The sequence below is a fragment of the Heptranchias perlo genome, chromosome X, assembly GCF_035084215.1.
Source record: "Heptranchias perlo isolate sHepPer1 chromosome X, sHepPer1.hap1, whole genome shotgun sequence".
Classification (NCBI taxonomy): Eukaryota; Metazoa; Chordata; class Chondrichthyes; order Hexanchiformes; family Hexanchidae; genus Heptranchias; species Heptranchias perlo.
This window is the reverse complement of record NC_090370.1, coordinates 2,946,983-2,966,520: the sequence shown is the minus strand read 5'-3', so window position 1 is coordinate 2,966,520 and position 19,538 is coordinate 2,946,983. Positions and strand designations below refer to the sequence as shown.

Genomic DNA, 19,538 nt, shown 5'->3' with positions numbered 1-19,538 from the left:
AAGATTGTTTATTTTGCTGCCTCCAATTTTCTTCCCTCCTCTCTCAAAGGTGCTTATTTATGTAGGCACACAGCAGCCAATTTGTGCACAACAAAGTCCCACAAACAGCAATGAGATGAATGACCAGGTAATCTGTTTTTGGTGGTGTTGGTTGAGGGAGAAATGTTGGCCAGGACATCGGGGAACTCCCTGCTCTTCAAACAGTGCTAGGAGATCTTTTTCATCCACCTGAACAGACAGATGGGGGCATCAGTTTAACATCTCAGTTGAAGGACTACGTTAGTGCAGCACTCCCTCAGTACTGCCCTGAAGTGTCAGCCTGGATTATGGGCTCAAGTCTATGCTGGGACCCAACCCACAACCTCATGACTCAGCGGCAAGAGTGCTACCACCCAGCCAAACAGTAAAAAGCTTTGTTTTTCTAAAATATCCCTTTAACAGTTTGAGACATTTGACAGAGAGACACGTTTTATTTCCTCCTGCTGCAATATTAGCTTTCAACCACCAGTGGCAGCCATCAGAAACTTTGGGGCTGAAGAGCAAGCTGCAATGTGTCTTCTCTTGGCCTGCTGCCGAACAGTCGCCGCTGAGGTTTGCCTCCGTCGCTTGTTCTCTGCCGACCGGCATGGTAGCCTCCTATCTGCGGCACTAACCCGTTGATCATACACAGCGCCATGTCCGTCTTATGTGCTGTACGGACCGCTCGGGCCGATATCTCCAGGGTAAAACGAATCCTTTCGATCTGATACCTCACCAGCGATGAGGGCTTTAAAACACCGACTGCAAATCTTTTGAAGGCCACAGGCTGTGCGGGTAAACCGAACTTGCTGGGAGTGGGTGACTGGCAGGAAGGTTGGCCAATCAAAAGAGGCAATTGGGGCGTTTATGTTGTCTCATTGGAGCGATTGCGGTGTAAACCCGCCCTCGGCACGTGCATCAACTTAGGTTGAGGCATCAGGCATGTTGGTTGAATGTAACGCAGGGAGAGGGCAGTTGATAAGCACTTTGGACAAGGCCAACTCGCCTTCAGTGCTGAAAAGTCATCTGAATTGTTTAATTATAGATACACTTACCTTATTGAAATAATAACAGAAAATGCTGGGAATACACAGCTTCTAAAACAGAAAAGACCAGAACTGAGCAGGAGTCTTCCTTGCAACGTTAACCTGTCTTTTCTCTTTCAGAAGATGAAAGATCTCTGTATTTCCAGCATTTTCTATTTTATTTATCAATTCCAATATTCACAGCTTTTTAAGAAAAATCCGTCAGTTACATTTTGTAAGCATCCAAAGCCACTTTGGTCTGAATCCGCAGTCAATTGGCTTACGCCTAGGTTGAGTTTTTATCCTTATAAAATTTGGACGGTCTGTGAATACATTTGAGAGGCCAAGTTCCCCCCTGCCCCTAACTGGGCCCTCATTATTATTATCTATAAAAATTATAAAACGTGACAGTGAACTCGAGGTCAAGAAAACTTGTGGTTCTCATAGTAAGCTGAGAGACAAAAATGTATTTTTTTATGCAAGGTGTTTTTGACATCCTGATCCACCATTATAATAATGGAAAGACCAATTTGGGTTGCTCAGTTTGGGGAAGGATGCAGAATGATCTCCCAGCTTCCATACAAGTGAAAGGGCCCTGTTAAAATGCAACTGTTTTGAACACAATTATTATTGGCCCTGTAAGTTATTTCTCCTCCTGTGGGGAAGTGCCTGGCCTCAAATGGTAGTTGCCCACAGCAGCATGATTGAAAGGAGAAGCTTAATGTTTGGGGAATAGTAAAGCACAGACACACAAATCCACATCCCCACACTACATGGTTTGCAACAATCCTGAGGGTGAGTCTCAAGCAAGACAAGAATTGGGATTGTGGCCTTTGACAGAACATTAGTGAGTAACACTGAGGCATCATCTACAGCCTGGGAAAGAAGTCAGGCTGCAGATGTGTGAACGTGTAGATAAAAACTGTGCAGCAAAAAAACTTGGCAGAAGTCATCAAAGTCTGAAGTTTTAAACATGTTACAAAGTTCCCTGAGATTTCCATATGTCTTTGTTAGATCTTCTCTGCGCAACCAATTCAGTTTCTCCACTGTCCTGGGGTCAGATCGATGGCAGCTGATAAAGAGCTTCTCATGAAACTCCGGAAAAAGACGGGATACTCGTTTTCAAATTGTAAGAAGGCCGTAGAAAAGTTTAACAGCGACCTTCAACAGGTAGGTGGAGATTGTAACTGTAAAGCTGTTGGGGCCACCCCAATGTAGTGGGCTTCCCCTCGCCCATCCTGAAAGCTGGGTTATGGTGCCATCGATGCTGGCAGCCCTCCGATACCTCACTTAAAGGGAGCATTCTTTGTATGCAAAGCTTGACTGTGAGTTTCAGCAGGCTGTTCAACTATGTGAGGGGGGACATCACTCGCAAATCCGGGTCTATTGGATGGTGATCAGGAGCAGGGAACCCTGGCTAATTATTTTTGTCACCTCTTCCTAAACACAGTTGTCCTGGCCGGGAGCAGCTAACTTAGTACTTACCAGAAATCAAACATTTACCTTCTTGGTCTGTATGGACCATGCCAGACTGTATGGTGCATTCACCTACTGAGTCACAGGTAATGCTCTAAAAGCAAACTTAAAAAATTCTGATAAATAATTAAACCCTCATATAAATTATTCAATGGTTAAATGCATTAAAAAAAACTTCAAGTTCACTGATAAATATCTATTGTAGCCACTGCTTTTAATTGATTAGTCCACCGATGATGCCGTGAGTTGAATCTTATGTTTCATTCATATCCACTCAGCCAATGATATATTACACAGCAGTTCATCTGCAGTGAAGGAGCATATCATATTAGCAGCAGCAACAACAACAACTTGAATTTATATAGCGCCTTTTAATGTAGTTAAACGTCCCAAGGCGCTTCACTGGAGCATAATCTGACAAAATTTGACACCGAGCCACACAAGGAGATATTACGACAGATGACCAAAAGCTTGGTTAAAGAGGTGGGTTTAAAGGAGCATCTTAAAGGAGGAGAGAGATTTAGGGAGGGAATTCCAGAGCTTAGCAATTAAACATAGAGTGTAGGTTGAAGATTTGAAATACCGGGTTTCATTAAGGGACCTATTTACTGTCGGAATTTTAAAAGTATATTTATGTGATTTATTTCAAATTCTCGTGTATTTGTTGTAGCAAAAAATAGCTAGTGATCTGAACAAGGCTCGTTTTACTAAGTTTGAAATATTTAGCACATAATTATTTTTAGAATAATAGGTTCCTTGGAGTGATTTTGTTTTTTTCCACCCAATTTTTCCCCACCTCTCTTGATCACTGTTTTTAGGATTCTAAAGGGACTAGATAATGTTGACCATGACAAGCTGTTCCACCTTGTCCAGAACAATAGAACCAGAGGACACGGCCTGTGCTTGAAGGGGGGTAAATTCAAAACTAATCTGCAGAATCAATATTTCAGTGAGCGAGTCGGCAGTCTATGGAACAGACTCTCCAGAGAGATGGTGGAAGCAGTTCGTTTTGATTCATTCAAAGAAATCTATCTAATTTGCCTATCAGAAAATATCATTTTGGGATACAGTCTATGAGTAATATGACATTTACCACATGACGTGGTAAATGAAGCATGTTTGGGAGGAACAGGTGACTTTGGACCTATGGTTCCCAAAACTTCCCACCATAGGGAGTTTTCCTCACCTCATGTCTGGGTTTGTTGTAGACTAATTGATGGAGATTGATTGCTATGATTAATCAACATCTCATTATCGTTGTGGGACTACCAGAATGGTAGAAGGGAACTAGATGGACCTTGGTCTTTTTCTGTCTAGCAATTCCTATGATCTTATGAAGGTGCTGACTCTTGCTGAGGAACAGTTTCACAGGTACCAGCAGCCCTCCAGTACCTCATCCAAGCTGCCATTCTTTGTGTGTGAGCCTAGATATTGAGTGCTGGCAGGCTATCTGACTATTGAGGGCATCGCATAAGAGTCCTATCTGTTACAATTTGGCCTGGTTCCCAATACTTATTACATGCACTCAACGCAAACAGTTTCCACAGGCCAGCTCCTGAACTGAGACTTCACCTTCACGCAGATTCTGGTGTAAAGCTGTCAATGAAAATCAGCAAAAGATGCAATGGTAACATGCCCTGTTACTAATCAAATCCCCGGCACCTGTGATATCCAGGATATGCTAACGCAGACACAAAAATAAAAAGAAAGACTTGCATTTATATAGCACCTTTCACGACCTCAGGATTCCCAAAGCGCTTTGCAGCCAATGAAATACTTTGAAGTGTAGTCACTGTTTTAGTGTAGGAATACAATGTAATACAAACATGATATCTTTGCATCTGATCAATTACTAGATCAAACAATCTGGCCAGCTTTCTCACAGAGAGTCTGACTCCATTTTCAGCTGGTGGTCTTCAGTGAAAAGACAGCTTTCTTTTGACACTAGCTGGTTCAGAAAATTCATGTACCTGTTCCCTACATATGTGATTCAAGAATAGAGGGGAAAATGTATAATACCACAATCTTCTAAATCAAGACAGATTGAATTAATTTTCCAGGGTTTTAAATATAAAAAAAGAAAATTGCTTTTTATGGGGTGGGTGCAGACTCCCACGAAATCTCGCGCCATCTTGTTTTCGTGAATGAAAGGTTTTGCTGCTGGCTAGCAGGTAATCGTGGCGGTTTCTTTTCAAAGGCTGAAACCTGGCTTCACGAACAGGCCCATAAGGAAGGATGGAGTAAAGCTTCTAAACTACAAGGCCGGAAGGCAAAGGAAGGTCTCATTGGATTGCTGCAAGATGGAAGCTCAGCTGTGCTGGTGGAGGTAAAGATGAACAGCTTTTGGATTGAAATTACTCTGTGTGGTATTAGTAACAAATGTGTTAAATCATAGAATCTTACAGCGCAGAAGGAGGCCATTCGGCCCATTGTTCCTGTGCCGGCTCTTTGAAAGAGCCATCCAATTAGTCCCATTCCCCTGCTCTTTCCCCATAGCCCTGTGAATTTTTCCTTTTCAAGTATTTATCCACTTCCCTTTTGAAAGTTACTATTGAATCTGCATTCATGTGAATTGTTCTGTGTGCCATTAGAATGAATGTGTGAACCCATTAGCAGGCTACGGTCTCTGTTAAAATTGTGGGCAGAGGAACTTCAAATGAACATGTTAATATGAGAGGCTGGAGGTCGGTAACCAGAGGACACAGATAATTGCCAAAAGAACCAGAGGGGGAGATGTGGAGAATTTTTTACGTAGCAAGTTGTTATGATCTGGAATGCGCTGCCTGAAAGGGCAGTGGAAGCAGATTCAATAATAACTTTCAAAGGGGAATTGGATAAATATTTGAAGGGGAAAAATTTACAGGGCTATGGGGAAAGAGCAGGGGAATGGGACTGATGGGATAGCTCTTTCAAAGAGCCGGCACAGGCACGATGGCCTCCTTCTGTGCTGTAAGATTCTTTATAATTGTGTGAATAAAACAGTCTTTTTCAAAAGAAATGTTTTCTCCCTCCCCCCCCCCCCCCCCCTCAGGTGAATTGTGAAACGGATTTTGTTGCCAGGAATGTTAAGTTCCAGCAGTTGGTGCAGCAGACAGCCATCGCCACAATGACACACTATCACTCCAAGCGGGCAAACGCCACCGATTACGCCAAGGTTTGTCCACATTTTCTATTAAAAAAAGAAACTAGAATCTTTTCTTTGCCAGCAGATGCCCATCACCATTGTTTGAGTCTCCATCCTAAGCTACTTAGAAATCCATACCTGTAGGATTTCTTTTTGCTTTATACGGAGTGCGCACACTCTTATAGGGACACATCCTACTTACCCAAGTCCAGAGAGCGTAGGTCGCGGTTGGCAGATCCTAGTTTAAAGACCTTCAAGTGTGCGTGGGGTACAGCTGGAGTTTAACCAACTAAACCCACGCAGCTTATCAGCACAGAGCACTGGGTAAACCTGTCACTGCTGGTCCAGCCAGGAACACACTATCCATTAGGGCATTGGCTTGTAGGGGTGTATGAAGAATCCCAGCTTCCATTGACTGCTTAACCCCTTGATGTTGCATTAGTGACACAGACTGGCTGCTTAATCATCAACAGTGCCCCGGAGAGCTGGTTCAGAGATCGGATTACAGAGTCTGCCACAGCAGCTACCAGAAGCTCCTCACGTGAGATGCTGTGCAATACAACTCACCATAAGAGAATCAGCAGGGATGGTTCTTCTGTGTTCCATGCCCCTTTATTGAGGACCAATTGTCCTTCAGTCGGTGATTTCCCACAATAACATGGCTTAGATCGTGAGCTCAGCAAGTGAAGTGTTGCAGGAACAACTGCCACCTCCTGCCTTGTGCCACCTGAGACACGCTGTCCCATGGAGTGGTGAGAGGTTTGCAACAGGCACGTTCCTGATCTCTGCTGTACTATCAGGGTTCGCCCACTTCTCCTTCCACCAGCCTTCCTTCATTTTGTATTGACGCAGAGCTTCAGAATGTTCAGTGGTTCCCTCTGGTTGAATGTGTCGAAGTGCCAATGTGCTGTGCCACAAAGCAATTGCGGGTGGTTTCATGCCCACAAGGCACCTACTGGAAACCAAGCACTGCCACCTAGAGAGAGAGAAGGAGGGGGAAATGGTGGCACAAATCTTCCTGGGCAAGTCCCCCATCCACCATCAGCATTGTGACTTGCAGACTCCAAATGAAATTCTATGCCCAGAGAATGGGTTGAGAAAGTGCTTCTGATCAATAAATGGCAGCTTTATAATCACACTTATATTAAAGTCTCCCAATTACTTTGCAGAGTTCCCTTACGACCGAAGAAATAACACAGTTGAAAACTAGTTTAAACAGCTGTTCTCTTGCTGACCAGCTTGCCCTGGCTATTGGTAAGATCACAGTACAATTCCAGACCGATGAGCTGTTTTGCCTTTTTCTCTAGTGTAGCAAAGATATTGCTATTCTTAATAAAATGCAAGGTTCTCCAATAAATGTTTTTGATATAATAAATATAGCTGTCCCAATGCAGGTGGTGTCCAATTATATTCATCCATGATCCACTTATTTCAGTCATCAATCTTACCAAGAGACTAGCTCTGCAAGTTTAGTGGACCATAGCTATTAAGGCTATCGTTTCAACAATTTCGTATTGTAAATTGATACACAAATAAACCCAGACCAAAATTGATCACCTTTTCTCCTCTGTTTTGCATTGAACATAAGAAATAGGAGCAGGAATTGGCCATACGGCCCCTCGAGCCTGCTCCACCATTTAATAAGATCATGGCTGATCTTCGACCTCAACTCCACTTTCCTACCCGATCCTCATATCCCTTGATTCCCCTAGACTCCAAAAATCTATCGATCTCAGCCTTGAATATATTCAATGACTAAACATCCACAGCCTTCTGGGGCTCTGTGGTAGAGAATCCCAAAGATTCACAGCCCTCTGAGTGAAGAAATTTCTCCTCATCTCAGTCTTAAATGGCCGACCCCTCATCCTGAGACTATGCCCCCTAGTTCTAGACTCTCCAACCAGGGCAAACAGCCTCTCAGCATCTACCTTGTCAAGCCCTCTCAGAATCTTATATGTTTCAGTGAGATACATATTGAAATTAACCAAACAGTATTGTTTTACATTTCCTCATTTAATGAAGAAAGTCAGATCATTGAAAGCAAAACTCCCATTCAGCTCTGTTTAAAACTAATTTAATGCAGTCAATGTAATCAACTCTTGTCCCACCCATGAACCTCTTTTGCTTATGACTGAACTGTCATCACTGTGAATCATCACTAATTCCACTAAGTGAGTGGCGATTGGACGAGCCAGGAGTGAAAGGGCTTCGTGGGTGGGACAAATATTGATGTGCTGACAGGTCCAAACTGGCATTACTTTATGGCTCCACAGGAAATGGTTTTGAGGTGGTGAGATGGGCCACAGTTCACCATTGTAGGAGCCCAGGCTTGGTGGATAGATACACTGGTCAGCATGATATCAAGACATATCGATCAGAAGATTCCAGGTTCATTCGCCCTGTACTGAAGTTAGCTGATCAGTGATAAAGTTGGTCTCTGTGCCCTTGAGTTATGGTGGGGGGGTTTGGGGGGAGAGAATCAGCTAGGTTTCCTGTTCTTGATCAGTATCCAGTGCCCACTGATGGACATCAGGATCGGGCTTGGCTGCGATGCCCCCCCCCCTCACCAAACTCGGGTCAGATTGCCCTGCTGACACTCACTGTTGAGACTTCGACATGAAGAACGACAACGTGGGCGAGGGGCTGGAGGACTGCTGGCATCTGTGGAACTGTACCCCAGCAAGAATCCGCACTTTCAGGGGAGGCAGGGAGAGAATTGGGAGAGAGGGAAATTGATCGATTATACTTCCATGTGTAGAAACTGACTGTTCCTTAGTCCTTCTTTTGCCATTAAATTTGCAGCATCCCAACAGTTCAGGTCAAAGGTGGAAAACATTTGGGCCAAATATTTTGGGAATACAGGGGGATAATCGTGTTATATTGACCATGACACATCCCCAGTTTGTGTGGGATATTCAATGGTGATATATTTTCCCTGTAATTGTTTTGTTGAAGAGAAGAATTGAATCCCAATTCTATTTTTGTCCCAATGGATCTCAGTAACACACCAGCTCTTAGTTATTACAGGTTGGCTGGCACTGTGTGAGGTTAATGTTTTAACAACAACCAGAAAAGTTATGTGAGTAGAGCCTGCCTGGCCCTGTGAATTTGGACACTGCGCCCTTAACTCTGGGCCCCAGGTTTGAATCCAGGTCTGACTGATAGGACGGGAGCATCTCTCTGGCAGCTGGAAGAGTTTGCACCGTCGCAATTCATGTCCTGGTCTGCTGCCCAAAACCAGCCATGTTTCAGCACTAAGTGGTGGTGTGGGGAAATAGGGACATTGCACTGGTGCAGGAGAGGAATGCTTGTCTGAGATTGGGGCAATGGTGCACTGTTGGAGCAGAGTAAAGTGAGGTTTACACTGTATCCGAGTATAGTGTTTGAGTTTTACTTAATTGAGAAACCCGGGTGAAGGGCCAAGGCCCCATCATCCAGGACACCAGCCAGGCTGAAGAGTAACAGAGCTGGTGATGCCAGGGTTAGGTTTTAAAAACCTAAAGATTATTGGAGAGAGAAAGTCCATTGCATTTATATAGTGCCTTTCACAATCTCAGGACGTCCCAAAGCGCTTCACAGCCAATGAAGTACTTTTGAAGCGTAGTCACTGTTGTAATGTAGGAAACGTTGTAATGTAATGTAACGGAGGCAAAGACTTCCACAGTTTTGAGGTCCTGAGAGAAAATGAATTGGAGTAGGAGACTGAGAGTCTTGATTTCAATACAGTGAGGGTGCAGGGAGGAGGAAGAGTGTGTAGGAGACGGGGAATTGGAAGCTATGAGAAACAAAAGAGGAAAGCTCAGAGGAGCATGATCACTGATCATAGCATCTGTAAAATGGAGAGACACAATAAAGTTTGTGACAGAGGGAGAGAGAGAGAGGCTAGAAGTAAAAGAAGGGTTGTCTATAATGTTGGGTTGTTTCACCTGAAAGTGTTTGATGCTGACACTGGGTACAAGAAGTGGAGAAGTATCCATTCCTCAGCTCTGACTTTCTTCACCTTGAGCCTCCCCCCATTCTCCTCAAATTCTTACATTCTAAAGCTGGTTTGTAGTTTACTGCATACTAATAAGTGCTCCCTTCCCATCCCAGAGATCTCTGTTTACATGTAATGGCTTTATTAATGAATAAGAACCCTGCTTTTTAGAAACAAACTTTCACCCTTCCGCTTTTTAATCTTTTAAAGGTAAACTTGGCGAGAATATGGCTATAAGAAGAGCTGCCTGGGTGGCTGTGCCTTCCAATTGGCACATTGGCACATATGTCCATGGAGTGCTGCCAGCAGACAACCCATCCCTCGAAAAGGTGAAGTTTGGAAAATATGGTGCCTTGGTGATCTATAGGCCCCTGGAACAGAATTTGAAAGTAAACCTGTCTGAGCTGGGCCGCAGGTTAGGACAGCACATTGTGGGAATGACGCCACTGTCTGTGGGCTCGATGGAGGATCCGCCTGGTGATGACACAGAGACCAAGATGCTGGCGCAGCCTTTCCTGCTGGACCCTGGCACGACTGTGGGGCAGTTCCTGCAGACAAGTGGGGTGTCTGTGTTGGACTTTGTACGGTACGAGTGTGGGGAAGTAATTGAGATGGCAGAGAAAGTATAGTTGGAATGTTGCAGTGCATACCAAAAGAATAATACACCGTTGTGGAAACCCCTTTACTGATGTCAGAATAAAATGATGATCTCCAACACATTTTATAAGGGTAATTCACAGTGTCTTTCTTTCCTCCTTCAAACAAGATCATGATAAATTGGTTGTCTCTTTTCCCTCCTCTATTAAATGAGTTGCTTCTGGCTGGGGGACAGCTCCATAGGTTTTATCATCACACTGGTATCTCACGCAAGTGACCATTCTTCACTGGGAGCCTGGACCGTGAGTGCTGACAGGCTATTTAACTATGGGGTGGGGTCATCGCAATCAAACCAACATCCACAGGTCACTGGATAGTGATCAGTAGCGGGAACCATGGCTGATTTACCCCACCTGAGCCCAGGGATACTTGGGCTAATTAGCAGTGCCCTCACCAGCACCCTGATTGAGATCAGCTGGTTCAGCCTGGACCAGGGAAAGAAAGAACTTGCATTTTATATGGTGCATTTCATGACCTCAGGACGTCCCAAAGACGTCTTTATAGACAATGAAGTACTTTGGAAGTGTAGTCACTGTTGTAAGGCAGGGAAACGTGGCAGCCAATTTGCACACAGCAAGGTCCCACAAACAGCATTGAGATACATGACCAGATCATCTGTTTTAGGGATGTAGGCGGAGAGATAAATTTTGGCTAGGGCACCAGGGAGAACTCTCCTCTTCTTCGAATAGTGCCATGGGATCTTTTACATCCACCTGAGAGGGCAGACGGGGTCACGGTTTAACACCTTATCCATAAGACGGCACCTCTGACAATGCAGCACTCCCTCCGCACTGCACTGGTAGTGTCAGCCTGGATTATGTGCTCAAGTCTCGAGTGGGGCTCGCAACCCACAACCTTCTGAGTCAGTGACGAGAGTGCTACCAACTGAGCCAAGGCAGAACATGGGACCTTCCTGGGTTGTATTGTTCAGTTCCATACTGGACAATGTATTTACCAATTACGTGAACAAACAAAGTATATAACAACTGCCTTTATCTGTTTCAGTTGAGCGGTGTGCAAATATTTACATTTATATTACCAGCCTTCGAGTACAGTAAAGGGATATGGATCATGCAGCTGTCTCAAATGTGTGTTACCAGCAGTTTGTGATCTAATAGAAAATGAGTCCCTATGACAACAATCACGGGCCAAGCTTCTCCGGAAACAATAAGTAGCCAACTAAAGTCTGATAACAGGTGCACACTTCAGGCTTATTGTGGTTAAAGCTGTATTAATTGGTCAAAGTCACTGTGTAAAAATATGAATTATTTCGAGGGCTTGTCCATTCGATGGGTTGTAAATCCAGTCCAGACTGATGCGGTGAAGGGCTCCTCTCTGTAGTGAAATCACAAGATGATAGAATAGGTTCAGATGAAGAAAGTCCTTTCGCCAGAACACAAACCCGATTGCCTTCCCGTGCAGCTTTTTAAATGTCCACTTGAACAGGCAGACAGGATCTTGATTTGAGTAAATGTCTCTTTGTCTTTTAGTCTTCAATTCTGATGAAGGGTACACACTAGAAACGCTGTAGTCTGTCTTTTCTCTACAGTAGCTGACTGACCTGTTTTCATTTCTGATTTCCAGCATTTGCAGTTTTTCTTTTTTCTTTTCATCAGTCGTTTCAACCTCATTTCACAGTCGGTTGGGTGGGGGGGGGGGGAAAGAGTTCACAGCACAAAGCTGGGGGGGGGGGGGGGGGGGGGGGGGAGAGTTCACAGCACAAAGCTGGGGGGGGGGGGGGGAAGAGTTCACAGCACAAAGCTGCCCATATTGGGCACTAACTAGTAGTCACACTCAAAGAGACCATAGGGATGGCTGAGAAATGGAAATATCACCCTGGTGCAGTCAGTCATTGTTGAGGGAGCTTCACCCTGTACCCAAACCCGACCTCATTGTACTTGGCACTGACACTGGGTGCAAAAACTGGGGTAAAATGTTCAATTGTCCAGGAAGGATATTGCCTGCTTTAATGGACGAGGCAGTTCTCTCTTCTTCACCCTCCCCCCACCCCAAGAAACATCTAGAGCACTGTCATAAACCATTATTTTGTTAATTATTAATACCTTACTATTGTAATGACAATGAAATATTCAGCTGTAATAACTTGTGCTGCATAGAACAGCATCTGAAGAACAGTCAAGTATATGGCACTGACCACACCTGGCTCACTTACCTAGTCATTCATTTCTCCTGCCTCACTTTCTCTCCTGAAGGCATTGACTCCTCTCTGGGTTATGGTTCCATAGTAACCAGTTGCCCTCCTGTACCTTCTTGCCCAAACCACGTGTTAAGCCTAAGCAGCAAGGGTCAACAGGTCATTGAAGCACTGAAGATATCACAACCATGACCAATCTTATCCTTACCCAACAAGTTGCTTATAGTCAAGTTAGTGACTCCCTCCTTAGTACAGAGATACTGAAGCCATTTGAACTCCACCACCCCACATGGTGCCCCAGCTGGGATTAGATAACAGCACAGACCAGGGACGGAACCCAGGCCCTTCCTGAACCAAATGGCTCAGTATCACACCGGGTGGTTTTTACCCACTGAATCATTGGGGAAGCCTGAGATTTCTGTTGATTCTTGTCTGTAACGGATGAGTTAACCGGCCAGATTTCAAGCTATTTGCTGGTTTCAAGAGCTGGGAAATTGGGAGCTGTTCTAAAGATAACACTGAGGGGAGGCTGATTTACACAAACTTAAGCTGGGAAATTCCACTGTGTGATGTAATTGTATGAACATTTGGTTTCAAGTTCCTTTCTCTGGCATTTTATTGGAGGGTTTAACCTATATTTGTAAAAAGGATTAAGAGTTTTGTTAAAAATATCGGAGAGAGGAATTTGATACAACTGTGTAAAGTGTTCATCCAATAACATGCCACTGAGTGATTTCCAGTCTCCCCACTCATATCCGTCCCTTCTAGAATTCTGCACATGTACCTTCAGATTTGCATAGACTTGCCTGAGAGGAAAAGCATTAGAAAGACAGAATTGCATTTATATACCATGCTTTTCACAACCTCAGGACATCCCAAAGCGGTTTACAGTCAATGAAGTATTTTTGAAGTGTAGTCACTGTTTTAATGTAGGAAATACGGCAGCCAATTTGCCCACAGCAAGGTCCCACAACATAATCCCAAAAGATAATGACCAGGTAAACTGTTTGTGATGTTGGTTGAGGGATAAATGTTGGCCAGGACACCGGGGAGAACGCCCCGGCTCTTCAAATTAGTGCCATGGGATCTTTTATGGCAGATGGGGCCTCGGTTTAATGTCTCATCCAAAAGACGGCACCTCCGATAGTGCAGCATTCCCTGAGTAATGCACTGGGAGTGTCAGCCTAGATTGTATGCTCAAGTATTTGGAGTGAGGCGTGAATCCACACCCTTCTGACTCAGGTGAGAGAAAGTGCTACCCACTGAGTCACGACTGATACACCAGTGCAGACCGTCACCAGTCTTATGTGCAACTGTCTGGATCAATATTCTGAGATTACATCCTTATGATATTCAACTGCTCTCTGGGCATCTGATAGAGAAAACACAATTTAGAGGTGAGAGTTTGTGTGTTAGGTGTAAGGAAATCATAAAAAACGTATTTATGATTTTGCTGCATGTTGCGCAGAGGAACTTTCCCTTTGTTTTATATTTTTCATTTTCAGAACTGCAAATGCGTGGTCACTTATGTAGCTCAGAAGCAAAACGACAAATTCTGTCACAGAAATCCTGGAGTGTGCCTTTAACTTAAATTCTACCCCCCCACCCCCCCCCCCCGCCAACATGCTCCCTCCTCCCCTGAGGGCGCAGGCTCTTGCTGGGGTACGGTTCTGAGGGCGCTGGCTGCCACTCTGGTACCTCGCCCAAGTGTGAGCCCAATCAGTGAATGGTGGTGATCTATTCAACTGGTGGGGGCGGGCTATGCCACTGTGGGTGAATCTGAGCCCAATCCTGTCCTCCCCTGCCATCCGCATACGCTCATTATCCAGTGGGGGAAATCATTGGATTGCGATCAGGAGCAGGAACATGGGTCTATATATTTTCGCGCACTGGGCAGAGTTTACTCACAAAGCCACCACTTCCATATAAGGTGAACCTCAATTTTTTTTGTGACCTACAGAAACTCTCGATACAATTACTGATAGAGTGTCCCATGTCCAAGAGTGGGGCTTGAACCCACAATCTTCTGCGGCAGAGGTAAAATTGCTTCTACACCAACTGAACTACACTGACACTATAGTTTCGTTATCAATGTGTTTCTTTTCTTGTAAAAGGTCGGCCTGAGAGTACTAAAGTGACTCATTTTTGCTCTCTATTATGAGAAAATAAACTCCACAGCTCGTTGGGATGTAGAGAGAGAGAGGATAAGAGAGAGGACTGTGAACGCCCCTTCTCCAAGCCCAGTTAGCCGCTTTTAATTGTGTTCATGCTTAGCGCCAAGTTGACACCTCAGGTATATAACCTGTGAACGAAAATCTCACAGCTTGGACTTGTCCAATGTTGTGATGTAGAGATGCCGGTGATGGACTGGGGTTGACAATTGTAAACAATTTTACAACACCAAGTTATAGTCCAACGATTTTTATTTGAAATCTACAAGCTTTCGGAGGCTTCCTCCTTCCTCAGGTAAATGTCAGGAGCTCCTTGAAGCCTACGCATTTATACATCACAGAACAATACATGGTGTTTACAGACTGCCCCTGCAACTGCCCGTTGCCAAGGCAATCACCGTGTTCAGACAGAGAGGTGTCACCTACAGAACCCCCGAATACACATTCAACAAAAAAACAAACAGGAAAAAAAAACAGAGAGAGAGAGAGGCAGAAACATCCGGAAGGCAGAGAAAGCCAGCAAATGACCCATTATATTAAAAACAGATAGCTTTTGTTCGCTGGTGGGGTAACGTGTAGCATGACATGAACCCAAGATCCCGGTTGAGGCCGTCCTCATGGGTGCGGAACTTGGCTATCAATTTCTGCTCGACGATTTTGCGTTGTCGTGTGTCTCGAAGGCCGCCTTGGAGAACGCTTACCCGAAGATCGGTGGCTGAATGTCCCTGACTGCTGAAGTGTTCCCCGACTGGGAGGGAACCCTCCTGTCTGGTGATTGTTGCGTGGTGTCCGTTCATCCGTTGTCGCAGTGTCTGCATGGTCTCGCCAATGTACCATGCTCTGGGGCATCCTTTCCTGCAGCGTATGAGGTAGACAACGTTGGCCGAGTCACAGGAGTATGAACCATGTACCTGGTATCCTCTCGTGTGATGGTGGTATCTGTTGTCTACCTCATACGCTGCAGGAAAGGATGCACCGGAGCATGGTACATTGGCGAGACCATGCAGACACTGCAACAACGGATGAACGGACACCGCGCAACAATCGCCAGACAGGAGGGTTCCCTCCCAGTCAGGGAACACTTCAGCAGTCAGGGACATTCAGCCACCGATCTTCGGGTAAGCGTTCTCCAAGGCGGCCTTCGAGACACACGACAACGCAAAATCGTCGAGCAGAAATTGATAGCCAAGTTCCGCACCCATGAGGACGGCCTCAACTGGGATCTTGGGTTCATGTCACGCTACACGTTACCCCACCAGCGAACAAAAGCTATCTGTTTTTAATATAATGGGTCATTTGCTGGCTTTCTCTGCCTTCCGGATGTTTCTGCCTCTCTCTCTTTTTTTATCCTGTTTGTTTTTTTGTTGAATGTGTATTCGGGGGTTCTGTAGGTGACACCTCTCTGTCTGAACACGGTGATTGCCTTGGCAACGGGCAGTTGCAGGGGCAGTCTGTAAACACCATGTATTGTTCTGTGATGTATAAATGTGTAGGTTTCAAGGAGCTCCTGACATTTACCTGAGGAAGGAGGAAGCTTCCGAAAGCTTGTAGATTTCAAATAAAAATCGTTGGACTATAACTTGGTGTTGTAAAATGGTTTACAATTGTCCAATGTTGACAGCTCTGCTAAAAATCCTTACCGTTAAGTTCAACTTAAGACAGGTCGCAGTGAAGTGAACACAGACTAATCGATGGCTTTGAAACAATCTTTATTTGTAATGTTTCTGAATGCAACTTCAGTGGAAACCGTTTTTGAAATCCTGTTGTCCAGTTGCTGTGGTGAAATTATCCCACTCTGTCAGCTGTGCGTTATGGAATCAGCGCATGCTTGATTCCTGATAAACACACCAGTTGCTTTAGCAAGAAATTAGATGCTTAGAGCAGGAATTTTGTACAAGAATGTAAAAAAATCAAACGCACAGCACAGATTGCGCATTTTTTTTTTAACCTCAACCCACCAAACTCACCCATTCCACTCAATATGGAATTGAACACAACGCGTTTAACGAAAAATAAGGGCATGGGTTACATATGTCGCGGGATAGAGTACAAGTCGTAAGAGGTTCTATTGTTGCTGCATAAGGTGTTGGTCAGACTCCATCTGGTGTATTGTGTGCAGTTCTAGGCACCTAATCACAACTGTACAAATCACTTATAACAAAATCTAACAGAAAACCCTTTATTGTAGAGTTCCTTGTACAAGCTGTTTTCCTGTGTTACCAAGAAAAAGATCCTTAAAATAAAATAGGTTAAGGCGAAGAATCGTCTACTAGGGTAAGCGAGGTGACTCGAGGGCACTTTCATGCCTGATATAACCAACGTTTGCTGCTCTCAAAGACTTATTTCAAAGCATGTTCAAATGCCCAGTGACTGGAGTGTATGTTTAATGTACAGCAGCTGCTGACTTCCTCCAGAGACTGAGAGGCACAGGCAGGCACAAATGGGCACAGCGGCATCAGCAAGACACTGTCTACTAATGAAAAATAAAGCAAGCCGGAATGAAGAAAACTCACATCCGTGTCTCTGGTTACAGGGATTTTGTTACGAGCAGTTTACACTGTCCCCCCTTCCAAGTATCAGGAATTGAAGTAATTGAGCGAAGATTGAGGAAGAATGGCATGTTTTCTCTGGAAAGGTGATTTCTGGGTGGTTTAATTGAAGTTTTCAAGATTTTGAAGGAAATTGATAAAATTCACTATGGCCTGTGCTGTCAAATTTCTCCCTCACCACATTTTGGAACCAAATAACAGATGCAAAAATGTCGGCAGGTCATTAAATTTAGAATTTGGTTCCAGAACTGGGAGCGGGAAAGGCAGCAGTGGTAGAATCAGCTTCTTAGTTAATGTGAAAGCCTCGGGAAGCAAGAGTGCGAGGCTTCTGTACTAAATAAGAATCTTACTGTGCCACCACCTCTCCTGCTGCTTGGTCCTGTTCTGTCATTACTCCTGATCCCACTGCTCCTGCCTCCATAACCCAGGGATTGGAGCTCCATTTCTGCTGGTAGTAGTTGGCTGATTGCGGACTGACTGTTGGCTCATTGTGGGTTCATTAGCTGGCTGTGGGCTGAAGGGGCTGGCTGGCTAACTGTGAACTGTCTGCATGCGGACTGTCTGCCAGCGAGCGAGCAGTCTGCGGACTGTCTGCGAGCGAGCGAGCAGTCTGCGGACTGTCTGCGAGCGAGCGAGCAGTCTGCGGACTGTCTGCGAGCGAGCGAGCAGTCTGCGGACTGTCTGCGAGCGAGCGAGCAGTCTGCGGACTGTCTGCGAGCGAGCGAGCAGTCTGCGGACTGTCTGCGAGCGAGCGAGCAGTCTGCGGACTGTCTGCGAGCGAGCGAGCAGTCTGCGGACTGTCTGCGAGCGAGCGAGCAGTCTGCGGACTGTCTGCGAGCGAGCGAGCAGTCTGCGGACTGTCTGCGAGCGAGCGAGCAGTCTGCGGACTGTCTGCGAGCGAGCGAGCAGTCTGCGGACTGTCTGCGAGCGAGCGAGCAGTCTGCGGACTGTCTGCGAGCGAGCGAGCAGTCTGCGGACTGTCTGCGAGCGAGCGAGCAGTCTGCGGACTGTCTGCGAGCGAGCGAGCAGTCTGCGGACTGTCTGCGAGCGAGCGAGCAGTCTGCGGACTGTCTGCGAGCGAGCGAGCAGTCTGCGGACTGTCTGCGAGCGAGCGAGCAGTCTGCGGACTGTCTGCGAGCGAGCGAGCAGTCTGCGGACTGTCTGCGAGCGAGCGAGCTGTCTGCGGACTGTCTGCGAGCGAGCTGTCTGCGGACTGTCTGCGAGCGAGCTGTCTGCGGACTGCCTTCGAGCTGACTGCTGTCTGCGTGCGTGTTTGCTGCGGGCTGGCTGTGTGCGAGCTGTCTGCGGACTGTCTGCGAGCAAGCGAGCTGTCTGCGGTCTGTCTTCATGCGAGCTGGCTGCGGACTGCCTGCGAGCTGACTGCGTGCGTGTTTGCTGCGGACTGGCTGTGTGCGAGCTGTCTGGATTAGGAATTTTATGGGATGGAGGACATGTCACAGATATGTATTTATCTGACTTCAATGGCATTTTGTGTCATAATTTAAGAGAACATCCCCAATTCCTGGAAACACCATGGGATTTAAAGGTTATCTGATGGAGGTGTTTAAAACAATGAAGGGAATTGATACGGTGGCTAGGGAACGACTCTCCCCTCCAATAGGGGAATCCAGAACAAGGAATCAGAACTAAAAGTAAATCCAGAAAAAAGATTTCTTCACGCAAAGGGTTGTGAGAATGTGGTATACACTGCTGTAGACGGCCTTAGCTGGAGAATTGAGGAACCTAAAGGGGAGATAGATACTTGGGAAGAAAGGGGTATTCATGGATATGGAGCAAGATAGAGATGGCGTGACTAACAAAATGGGCTGAATAGCCTACTCCTGTTTGTATGTTCTATGGTCCACTCCCCGTGGCCAAAAATATTTACCTTTGAGATACAATGGTTCAGTTAATTTTAAGTAATTAAATGGAGATGTTTAATGTTTACCCTTTTTAATAATGGTGAGTAATTGGGTGGTTGGGTTTTTGTTCATCCTTTTGCGATACGGTTTTCCTTTCCTGGAGGGCGGGGTGGTTTGGAGACATTCCCTAAACTATAGCGACAGGAAGCAGCAGTGTAACTGTTACGATGCAGGAGGCAGATTTTCTATTGTCAGAGTTGGCAGAGCAAACGTTATCCAGTTCTTTACCGTGGCACTTCCATCACCTACTAAAACATTCCTTTTGACTTCTTCATGTTTATCTGTTTCCAGCTGGGCAGTGCAGCGAATGTCCCTCGCGACAGGCCGAAAACTGCTCTGAAATCATGGTCTGTCAGGGAGTTCTGTGAAGGAAGTTTACGGGTTCAATTTTAATCCTCTCCACACTTCTAGAACCTTCTCAGCTCTCACACTGAAGCACTGGGCGGGTTGTAGGAATGGACTCAA

General features: G+C 45.5%; 2 protein-coding genes across 7 annotated transcripts in view; one reads left to right on the top strand and one right to left on the bottom strand.

The window, feature by feature from the left end:
* Positions 1 to 19,538, bottom strand: part of avil (advillin) — a 73,799-nt gene that overhangs the window by 20,648 nt on the left and 33,613 nt on the right. Inside the window, exons 21-23 of one of the 5 annotated variants that reach the window (XR_010959054.1) lie at positions 19,100 to 19,435; positions 12,450 to 12,569; positions 10,288 to 11,611 (exon numbers count right to left, since the gene is read on the bottom strand). The exons of 2 other annotated variants lie outside the window; for them this stretch is intronic. The gene's annotated coding sequence lies outside the window, so the exon portion shown is untranslated. Of the gene's footprint in view, positions 1 to 2,700; positions 2,825 to 10,287; positions 11,612 to 12,449; positions 12,570 to 19,099; positions 19,436 to 19,538 lie in introns of those variants that run through there. 2 more of the 5 variants (XR_010959055.1, XR_010959056.1) reach the window with 2 other exon arrangements.
* On the top strand, positions 555 to 10,346 carry tsfm (Ts translation elongation factor, mitochondrial). 2 transcript variants are annotated; one of them, XM_067976484.1, is made up of 6 exons: positions 555 to 722; positions 2,058 to 2,213; positions 4,717 to 4,845; positions 5,551 to 5,673; positions 6,813 to 6,897; positions 9,830 to 10,346. In XM_067976484.1, the coding sequence occupies exons 1-6, from the start codon at positions 675 to 677 to the stop codon at positions 10,246 to 10,248; spliced, it is 960 nt and encodes a 319-aa protein (XP_067832585.1). In that variant the 5' UTR covers positions 555 to 674; the 3' UTR covers positions 10,249 to 10,346. The 2 variants fall into 2 exon arrangements, with proteins under 2 accessions (XP_067832585.1, XP_067832586.1); XM_067976485.1 differs by lacking the exon at positions 555 to 722 and adding an exon at positions 737 to 813.

Bases quoted from the DNA above. Each gene is read 5' to 3' on its own strand.
- tsfm (XM_067976484.1), top strand. From the start codon at position 675: ATGTCCGTCTTATGTGCTGTACGGACCGCTCGGGCCGATATCTCCAGG. The intron at 2,214-4,716 runs GTAGGTGGAGAT...TTCTTTTCAAAG, and splicing joins TTAACAGCGACCTTCAACAG to GCTGAAACCTGGCTTCACGA. The intron at 5,674-6,812 runs GTTTGTCCACAT...ATTACTTTGCAG, and splicing joins ACGCCACCGATTACGCCAAG to AGTTCCCTTACGACCGAAGA.